General features: G+C 36.3%; 1 protein-coding gene across 4 annotated transcripts in view; it reads left to right on the forward strand.

The window, feature by feature from the left end:
• Positions 1-4,533, forward strand: part of LOC107680093 (endothelin-converting enzyme 2-like) — a 74,467-nt gene extending 69,934 nt beyond the window's left edge. For 3 of the 4 annotated variants that reach the window (XM_016475856.1, XM_016475857.1, XM_016475858.1), the window contains 2 exons: positions 1,412-1,507; positions 3,343-4,532. In XM_016475856.1, the coding sequence (XP_016331342.1) occupies positions 1,412-1,507; positions 3,343-3,519 (273 nt within the window). In that variant the 3' untranslated portion in view covers positions 3,520-4,532. Of the gene's footprint in view, positions 1-1,411; positions 1,508-3,342 lie in introns of all 4 variants that reach the window. The other variant, XM_016475859.1, reaches the window with a different exon arrangement.
• The last annotated feature ends 6,691 nt before the right edge of the window (positions 4,534-11,224 follow it).

The raw sequence follows: 11,224 nt of genomic DNA on the forward strand, positions 1-11,224 counted from the left end.
CCTCAGCGTGCTTCATGCCCAGACACGAGAGGCAGCGATCGTGACCATCACCCGGCGCCAGGTAACGACTGCACCCAGAAACACACGGATGGTACGACATCTTTAAAAAGACGCGTCTTTAAAAAGACGTTCCACCCGTGAAGCTCTTTTAGATGGAAATTGCTCTTTTAGTGTGCTGAAGTGCACAGGGGAGATGGCCGTCTGCAACACACACATGGGTAGTGCAGCCTGTTGTGTGCAACCCACTCGACACGGGAAAACCACCGCCGCTGAAGCGCCGTACCACCAGCACGAGAGCCCACGAAGAGCGTGCTTGACTGCAGTTTTTACTTCTCTATGTAGAAGGTCAGGAGCAGAACGATAGAACCGCTCGGCTCTGAAGCGAAAAGCTGAATATGCGCTGCATCTGCTGCCTACTTATACTCACGCTGTGATCAGCAGCAGCTGGATGCAATAATCGCATGCCAATGTGCATTGGCTCGTTTAGTTTACACTCGAAGTAGATTGGTCTCTCTAAGCGAGATCCCAATTCGTCGGTCATCCGACGTGACGTCGGGAGTGACCGACTGAAAGGGAACCAATCATAAGGGTCCATTTTTTTCAAAATTGAGATTTATACATTATCTGAAAGCGGAATAAATAAGCTTTCCATTGATGTATGGTTTGTTATGATAGGACAATATTTGGTCGAGATACAACTATTTGAAAATCTGGAATCTGAGGGTGCAAAAAATCTAAATATTGAGAAAATCATCTTTAAAGTTGTCCAAATGAAGTTCTTAGCAATGCATATTACTAATAAAAAATTAAGTTTTAATATATTTACGGTAGGAAATGTACAAAATATCTTCATGGAACATGATCTTTACTTAATATCCTAATGATTTTTGGCATAAAAGAAAAATCTATAATTTTGACCCATACAATGTATTGTTGGCTATTGCTACAAATATACCCCAGCGACTTAAGACTGCTTTTATGCGCCAGGGTCACATATGCAACAAGAGGTGCAGGCTAAATCTGAGGAAATGAAGCAGACGTCAAGCCCCAGTCGTGTCCTAATCTGGACTGTTTGCCAGCCTTATAAACTCTTTCTCAGTGTTTTTAGAGGCTTGTATGAGCACTCAAGTTATTTATTCATAATGATTTAATAATTTAAATGACAGGCCTGAGAGTGGATGTCCACCATAGAAGTGGATGGTCATTTAAAGCCATTAGAGAAGGAAGTTACATTTTATAAAATCATCCCATAGGAAATTTCTTATTGAAGATTCTGTGGTTCACGAGGCTTCCCCTAGTGGTCACAGATATAAATCATTATACATTCATTTCTTTTCAAGGTAAAGCAAGCGTTGCAGTTCAATTTAGTAAAGATAATACAGACTGATTTGGAGATCTGTTTGTTTTGCAGGCATATCGCTCATGGGTGAAGAAGAACGGTGAAGAGAAGAGACTCCCAGCTGTCAATCTGACAAACGACCAGCTCTTCTTCGTAGGCTTTGCACAGGTATGAAAAGACAGACATAAAAAATAAATGTTTGCTATAATAGTAACAAGTATGATGTGATACACCCACTGTGTAACTGCAAAAAAAGACACTGTGAGACCAAATAGAGACCAAATACTAACCTTAGTTTACATGTCAGATAGCACGTATATGACATGCTGACAAAATAAGTAATGCATTTGCTAAATACGTAAAATAACATTTTAATGAATTTTAATAATAAAAAAACACTTACTAAAACAAGGTTCTATACATTAACATACACATTAACATACATGAACGTGCTTTAGGTATTATGTACTAAGAAATTTTTTTAAATTGTTGTTCATGTTAATAGATTTCAATTATAATAGAAAGTATCAGTTATAAAATAAATGTGTATATGCATGTACTACTTTTCAAAACAATTATTCAAAAATAATTCAGAATTTTTAACATTTTTGAAAGATGTCTCTTACAGTATGTGCACCAAAACTGCTTTTATTTAATCAAAAATACAGTAAAAACAGTAACATTGTGAAACATTTTTTTAAAACAGCAAATCATATTAGAATGATTTTTAAAGGATCACGTGACACTGAAGACTGAAGTAATGATGCTGAAAATTCAGCTTTGATCACAGGAATAAATTACATTTGAAAAAATTGCAATATAAAACAGCTTTAAAAATTGCAATACTATTTCACAATATTGCTGTTTTGACTGGATTCTTTATCAAATAAATTGAGAATAAGAGACTTTTTCTAAATCGTTAAAAAAGCTTTCTTAATCTTGGTAAATGTTAACATACAATAATTCTAGAATACATTAGTAGTTATTTGTATAATTTATAAACGATTGTAATGTTAACATATTAATGTTATATAACTTACAATGTTAATATATTAATAGATGTAGAGATTCATGTTGATTATTACTTAATATTAAATAATTATTTAGGTTAAACTTTATTGCGAAAATACATTTTGTTTAATGTTCAAATATATAAAAAATTAATAAAAATAAAAATGAATTATTATTAAATATAATTTAATTGTATTTTTGTAATCAAATATTAATGTATACTAGGGCTGTGACGATAAATCGATGCAGAATCGATTCGTGGATCGATTGCATCACGATTCTCTCTGGAATCGATTCTAAGCTTATATTTTAACAGCAGATGGCGCTCTACTCTAGTTTTTATTCGCATACTCAAATGCTCATGAAGAAGAGCGCTGAAGAGCGCTTGTGCGTTCGGCCGAGTCTGTAATTTCACCTCGGCTCAGAATGCTTTTATGACGCCAGATTAATGTAAACACAGCCCACTGTGAACGCCCTTGTTATTCGCTTCAACCTTTTCGAATTTTACGAATGATTATTTTAGGTTCAAGTGTGTGTAAGGATTTGGGAACAAGCAGAGTACGACTGTTTCTAAAGCATGCAGCGCAATCTGCTGTTCAAAACTAATCGACTCGAGAAAGAATCGCCATGCATTCGGAAAATCTCAGAATCGATGCGGAATCATTTCTTGATTCGCGATGCATCGATTTATTTTCCCAGCCCTAATGTATACTAATATGCTTTTATTTATATTACTAAATTAATAAAAATTAATATGAACTAACATATGATGTACGCCATATACAACCTTATTGTAATGTGTCACCGATATTTGAACAGACGATATTTATGAAGCAAATAAGGCACTTGCTATAAGGTATTATTATACTTTAGCTATATTAGCATGGCCTACTTTACCATAAAGCAGTAATTAAAAAAAAAACGACACAATGCAGAGCTCTGATTGTAAAAACATGGTCTCAGATGCACGTTCCTCTGGCTCTCCTCCATAGGTGTGGTGTTCAGTCCGAACGCCAGAAAGCGCTCACGAGGGCCTGATGACGGACCCTCACAGCCCACCCAAATACCGCGTAATCGGCACTCTGTCCAACTCGCCCGACTTCGCAGAACACTTCCAGTGTCCGCTGGGCTCGCCCATGAACTCAGGCCACCGCTGCGAGGTGTGGTGAACCGTCGCCCACCAGACACCAGCACGCTTGCACAGACCAGCCCGGCCAAAAACTGCTCCACGGACAGCTCTGGCTCTTTGTCAAGCGCTGTTTTTTATTTATGTGCTCCGAGTTATTTGAGGAGTCGGGCTGAAAGCAGGAGGATGAAGCGAGCGCCTGCCAACATTGATGTTCGACCCATATCAAATTCTCCTCCTCTTCCGCTGCCATATCAGACTCACTTTATTTATTTGTTCGCTGGACTTGGGGGGCACTAACACGCCCCGTCCCACGCTTACATGTGTATTTGTGCGCTTCTTACCTTGATTCACAACAAGCCCGATTCCTCGTCTTCTGATCTGGAAGATGCGAGTGCCATGATGCCGCTGGGAACGCCTCACAGGAAATGTTTGGCTCCATCTGCGATGACTTCACAGGAAGTTTCACGTTCTCGAGGTGACCTCACAGGAAGTGCTGAACTGCATCTGTGACCTCCTACAGGAAGGAAGAGCTTTCAAGGATGAAAGCCCATTTCCCAATTGTGATTTCATAGAAACGCTATCAAACGACAGGGAGAGCCACTGTTTGTTCGTCCGATCCTGTGTGTCATGTATTGATCTTGACAAAGTTGAAATGAAATGTTTGTTTTAAACTGCTTTTTGCCAAAGAACAATTTTAGGTTTGTTCCTTGTGTAAGTGGACGTTCGCACTGCTTCGCCTTCAGTAACTCCATTCCAGTGTAATTCCACTGTGTTTGCCTGCAGACGGTGACTTGTGTGTGAAGGATGTGTTTCCGTCTCCATGTCGTGCTGAACTTTGTCAGTTTTGCTGAAGTGTTGTCATGCTGCATTCTGAAAACCACTAAAAGGGTGAATCTCACCATATTTCACTCCAAAATTGAAAGATGATTATTATTATTATTATTTGTTTAAAAATGTTATTGGAACTATTAAGAGTTTTTTTTTTTTACCTTAATTTAATGTCAATTTAACACGTTTCTCCCCGCAAATCCATTATATTTCATAAAAAATGATACTGTGTAAATAATGCATTACAGTAATCAAATATTGTATATACATTATTTATTCAAATCTACATAAATCAGAGGTTGAAAAAAAAAATCACCCACACGGCTGTTGCTCCTATAACAGCTCATTTTTAACACTTCTTTTGTCTTTGGGTCGTTATGTTTCTCACAGATTTCTGCTCGTTCTAAATCAGATACAGATAAAGTAGCACAGTAAAGATTACATTCATATGAATGCATTAGTGAGAGCGATTGCGTGTGTGAATTAATTCTACCTGGCAGCGTCTCTCTACTAGTAGTGAAGCCGTGGGATTTAATAATTAAGAAATATATGATTGAACTTTTCAGTTTCTAAGCTATTTTATTGAGAAATCACAGAACAGTGTTGACAATACATTTCCGCGCTGAATGATTCTGTGCGCGTGATGTACGAGCTACTGTCTGTAATGTGTGTGCGTTACAGTGCAGCAGCGCATTAGATTAGAACGGCGATTAACTTACCTGTACAATAAGCTGTTTAAAACGTGCATTCTCCCATTCAATTTCGAGCATCCAGTAATATAATCACACATGTCTTTTGGAGTGCTTTCAGAGTATGCATTTATTTGTCATTTTAACTGTTTGGAAACGGAGCATAAATGTGGAAGTCCTTCAAAGATTTCTTATCCTGTTGAGCCCTCTATAGGACCAGCTACTAGACACCGTCAAGCTTAAAGCGTCATGACAGAGCATTGAAGTCGACTAGTCGGTGCAACCTCTAATATATATATATATGACAGTGAAGTCTATTAATTTAAAATAAATTCTGAACTATCTCTTCATCAGAAAATCCAATTTCACTATTGCCACAAAAATTTGCAGCAGCACAATCATAATAATAGATTCACCCAAAAGTGTTCTGTTAACATCTGCTAAACTTCCCAGCATGCCCGGTGTGTTTCAGGGAGTTGCATCAGACGTCATTGTATTTTTTGAAATCGCTCATTTCAGGCTGGATTGCTGCCGTATGCGATTCCATCTCCAGCTTTTTCAGTTACTGTAAATTGACCTTGCAAGTACATTTTAATCTGAATGTTTGTGCTGTTGGAGTGTGTGATAGACCGGTTTTTCTTCTGAATCTGGCTTCTGCTTCCCTACACAGGCCGTCGTTTGATGTATTTTGAATGCTGCTGACTTTTTGTTTATTTGAAACTAGTTGAATTGCACCATTGTAAAAGCTCAAGCTGTACGTGTTTGGCATCTTATTCCCACAGCTGGCACATAAACATCCACATTTGAACTCTATTTTCTGCATAGCTAGAGGCTGAGAGTGCTAATTAGCTAAGATTGAGGTTAACTGCTAAATGTTACGTCCCGAATATTCACAGATTCTAGCTGTTAACAATCACTGTACATATTGTGACGTGCACATTTGGTAAAGGTTTTCAAGGAATAGTTAACCCCAAAATGAACATTTTATGTGCTTCACTGTATGCTGTAGTTGAATGGAAAAGAGCAGCATGAACATTTCTTGAAATATCTTTCTTTTTTAATTTTTTTAAAGAAAGTCATACCAGTTTGTATGAAAGCTTATTTCTGCCACGGAATAAAATAATAAAAAGGTTGAGGTTTTTAATCTCACAATCTCACAAGACTTTTTTTCTAAAAGCAAGTATATATACAGTATATACAGTATATCTTACAATTGGGACTTTTCTTTTCAGAATTGTGAGTTTATAACTCTATATGCTGGGAGATAAAGTCGCAATCACCTTGTTTATATGCCTATTTTGGCGGAAATAATCTTCCATAGGTTTGGACTGACATGAGGTAAATTTCATTTTTGGGTGAATTATTGCTTTGACCTAGTCAGTCTTTCTTCATGTTGTCCATCAACACAAGTTTTACTCCGTGTCGAGTTTGTTTAATGATTTGTTTGCTTGAATGATCTGACTGAACGCCTCCTGGCTTCTGCTTTGTATATTTATCAAATACCATGAATATTTTCCGGCGGCGTTACCGTTGATGGGCTCCACGAGGACTGTGGGGCAGATGCCAGTCTGAAGTTTTGCCATGGAGAGGCATTTGGTTTTGGCCTTAATTATTAACTGTAGACTTACGGAATACAACGTACATATATAGACTTAAACATATTTCAAGTTCAAAGAAAAAACAAACTTTAAATGTTTCAAAGCCTTTAAATAGCCAGTAAATACCATTTAAGTGTGTTGTATACCTGCTTTATTTGCGACTTGAGACCCGAAAGAGGTTTTTGACTGATTATCTAAATGTTTTTGCTGGATGAAAGCCATTTATTGCGCTTTGGCCTGAGTGGAATGGAGGTATCTGTCATATTCTGTCATTCACACTTCACTTTCAGTGTTTCAGAGAAGCTCAACATAAAGAAATGGTAGATGTGAATCATAATTTTCTAGAATGTCATTAAATGTGCCACACACCGCATTCCGTTCAGAATTTTGGGAGGGTACAGGGTGATACTGTCCTCCTTCTCACCGTTAAATACTGAAACTCCCCATCGTTATGAAGATGTTGCCTTATTTAATTTATAGAGTGTACGTTCACCATTTACTCGACTGTAGTTTGTTGTCATCTCTCTTTTGTACTGTTGGCATTGATGTTTGAGAGGTTACACTGTCTTAGAATTGTGATTTTTTTATTTTTTAAATGAGACGACATTTCCTGAAATATTAGTTGAAATGGGGAAAATGCTCTGCCCGGCGTGTAGTGCAACATTCCACCCAGAGAACTGTCAATGAACATGAAATAAAGGATATATATTATAAAAAGGAGTTTCAATTGGTTTATTTTCAAAATACTCATTTTGTTACTGCTGAAATATATGTGATCCTGGACCACAAAACCAGTCTTAAATGTAAATTTTTCAAAATTGAGATTTATACAAAATCTGAAAGCAGAATAAATAAGCTTTCCATTGATGTATGGTTTGTTAGGATCGGACAATATTTGGATGAGATACAACTATTTGAAAATCTGGAATCTGAGGGTGCAAAAAAATCCAAATATTGAGAAAATCATCTTTAAAGTTGTCCAAATGAAGTCCTTAGCGATGCATATTACTAATCAAAAATTAAGTTTATGGTATATTTACGGTAGGAAATTTACAAAATATCTTCATGGAACATGATCTTTACTTAATATCCTAATGATTTTTGGCATAAAAGAAAAATCTATAATTTTGACCCATACAATGTATTGTTGGCTATTGCTACAAATATACCCCAGCGACTTAAGACTGCTTTTGTGCTCCAGGGTCACAAATTTGGTGTAATTGATGGAAAAAGTGCACTCTCATTAAAAAAGGTGCATAATAACTGTCACTGGGCGGTACTAATACAGTAAGTACTTTTACAGTACTAATATGCACCTTTAATCTACTAATATGTACCATTTCGGGGTAAATAATGTACAAAGATGTTTTAGCTTTTGTAGCTTTTGCACCTTAGGCTACTGCCACAGTACCATATGCCACGACAAGCTTTTTTTCTGAGTATGTGATAATTTTGTTTTGATTCTCTTGTTTTAAATGTGACTTTTCATAATGTTTCTGCAATGATTTGCAAAATTTTAAATAAAATCTGATAATAAAAATAATTATTAATTTTTATTACGTTTTTATTAGAATAAAATACCTGTAATATTAATCATTTTATATGACCTGTTCTTCGACATTAGCAGTTGCGTCTTTCAGAGGCCTTATTTTTCTCATAATGAACTCTGTTAGATATTGCTTTTAAATGATGTTGCTTGTTATTTTAGAGTTTTTTTTTTAGTTAGAGGCGAAGAAGCATGTTATAGTTAATATGCTAAAAGTATTAAGAGCTATTTTATCAACAATTTAAAAAGTCAATTGTAAATAATCCACCACTAAGTTGTTGACTCATAACTGGTATCTGTGGGGTGTGGGCTGTATCACTTTTGATTTATGCAAATGTTTGCATATTTAATAAGATGATGCCACATTTTTAAAACGGTGCTGTCAAATGATTAATCGCAATTAATTGCATCTAAAATAAAAGTTTTTGTTTACATAATATATGTGTGTGTAAGGTGTATATTTATTATGTATATATAAATACACACACACACACACACACACACACACACATAGAGTACATATTTTGAAAATATTTACATGTATATACTTATATTCATATAATTTGTATTATATATAAATATTTCATATATATAAACATAAAATTTTTCTTAAATATACATGCATGTGTGTGTATTAATATATACACGACACAGTACACACACACATATATTATGTAAACAAAAACGTCTCAGGTTACTTATGTAACCATGGTTCCCTGAGTAGGGAACGAGACACTGCGTCCTCTAGAGACACGGGTCACGACGAGGCGTCCCCCATAGCGACCCCTAGAGGACGCAGTTCGAAGTTCCCATGAAAGGGAACTTTTATTTTGGATGCGATTAATTGTGATTAATCATTTGACAGCACTAATTTAAATGGTTATGTTTTAATACAAATGTTTATTTTATTAATTTTAATCAAAATGTAACATTACAGGAATTATATCAGGATAAATTAGTTTTGTCTGCTTTACCGGTTAACTGCTTTACCTGTTCCTCTCTTTAAAAACAGAACTATTTAGGATGAAAACCTAATCTAAGCTAAGAAGGGGTAAGATGTCTCCTGACCTTTAGTTTTACACCTCCATGTCCATAGATGTTTATATATATATGGTTTTGCTCTTATTAATTTTGAAATGATATCCAAATGTGTGAGATTTATTCCTGAACTGTTTTGAGGTTAAACCATCTACTTTTGCTTTGCCTTCTCTCAGTCAGTCTATCACTGGAGTATTAGAATCTCACCTTTGCAATATGTAATAAGAATCATATTTATCTGAGCTTCCTTATAGTGTTTAGTCAGATTTTGCTGCTTTGTGCCCTTAGTGTTGTCTAGACCTAATGCCTGTAAAAATTCCATTGGAGGCGAGTGTAGTGAGAACCCAAGTGCAGCTTTATTTAACTCCAAAATGTGACCAAACAATAAACAAAGACTTGACTTGACTTGGCATGAACAGACATAGCCTGAGCAGACTTGACATAAACAAAACCAAGAACTCACCAACAGAGGTTACAGGCACAATACTCGACAAGAGACAATGGCAACATGAGGGCTATAAATTCCAAACAATGAGGGTCACATGACAAAACCAACCAATGAGAAAAAAGACACATGAATAAAACAACCAATCTAGAATATAAAACGCTGTTCCACACTCCGGAGCAGAAAGTGGCAGTAATGCACCTATTTACGTCGGCCAGCCGCCCTTAAAAACCAAGAAGAAGAAGAAGAAGAGAAGAAAACAACCAATCACGACATGACACATACACAAGGCAGGAATACAGGGCTGCGTTCAGCCCCGACAAAAATGGTGCATAATGTTTTTTAAACGGAAACGGTGGTGCGTTGAACACTCTGTTCTGATGACGCAAGAGTTGCAACTATGGCAGCTGAGAAGGCCATTCTTTGTGTTCTTTTTGAAGAATTTTCGGAGCCTGATGAAATCGGTATAAATACGTGTTTAATACTGCAAAATACGCTCGATGGTACAGTCACTGCCCTTGCCGTCCAGAATAAAAGAGAACATCCCAATCAAATGAAGGGATTTGTGGAAACTGTGGTTCCTAATTATTGTGATCCAACATTTGCCTCGCATTTCAGGATGACAAAGACAAACATTTCAGGTGAAGGATAATCCACTTCTTACCTCCGAGACTGTGTTATGATCTATAATATGACCTTATTATTTTTATTGTGAGTATTTGGCTTATCATTATTACTGATCACTGTTGTTGTGCTATGATATTGTAGTATTTACCATTATATAATCAGAGGAGTATAGAAAAGTTTATGAAAGTGTCACTCCATAATACAATAGCAAAATATATAAATATGTATAGTATTTTTATGTTACATTAATAAGTGTCTAGCACACCTTCCTAAGGAAAGGATATGGACCAGAAGACATTGCAATTACTAAATGATATTTAGACAGACTTAAAGAAGTTCCAGATCTATACTTGTGCCCTTATTATTTCAGTTATTTTGCCTTTAATGTAAATAAACATGTGCAAACAATATACTTGCTCTTGTGAATTTATTTGGATGTTAATTACATTGTGCGAGCTGTCTCTTTAATACCGCGTGGTTTACATACATGCTGCTGCTGATTGGGCTGACATGTTTGACACACCCACCAAACAAGAGAAAACGCATCTCAAACCCCGTTGCACACCGTTTCCAGGAAACATGTCGTTCAAACCGGAAACCGTAGCAAAACGGTGCACACCGGTTTGAGCTTGAACTTGCCCCAGGTTAAGGCTACAATGGATACGTATGGTGCTACTGGGCATGCGCACATCAATACAGCTTAATTTTTATCACACTGTACAACAATAATTACTATTTTTTTTTCATTATTGTAAGGGGTAGGTTTAAGGTTGGGGTAGGTGTAGATGTTAATAAAACACAATCTAATAGGTAGAAAATTTATTTCATTGTTCGTTTCCTGTCGGAGCTGTAGTCCTTCTAGCCACAACCAGGAATACATGAGGATCAAGGGAACCACATGACAAACCAGGAAACAGGACTAAACTACAAAATAAAAGACATGAAAACATGAACATGAAACAAAACCCAAAATC

The sequence above is a fragment of the Sinocyclocheilus anshuiensis genome, unplaced genomic scaffold (genome assembly GCF_001515605.1).
Source record: "Sinocyclocheilus anshuiensis isolate Anshui unplaced genomic scaffold, SAMN03320099.WGS_v1.1 scaffold853, whole genome shotgun sequence".
Lineage (NCBI taxonomy): Eukaryota > Metazoa > Chordata > Actinopteri > Cypriniformes > Cyprinidae > Sinocyclocheilus > Sinocyclocheilus anshuiensis.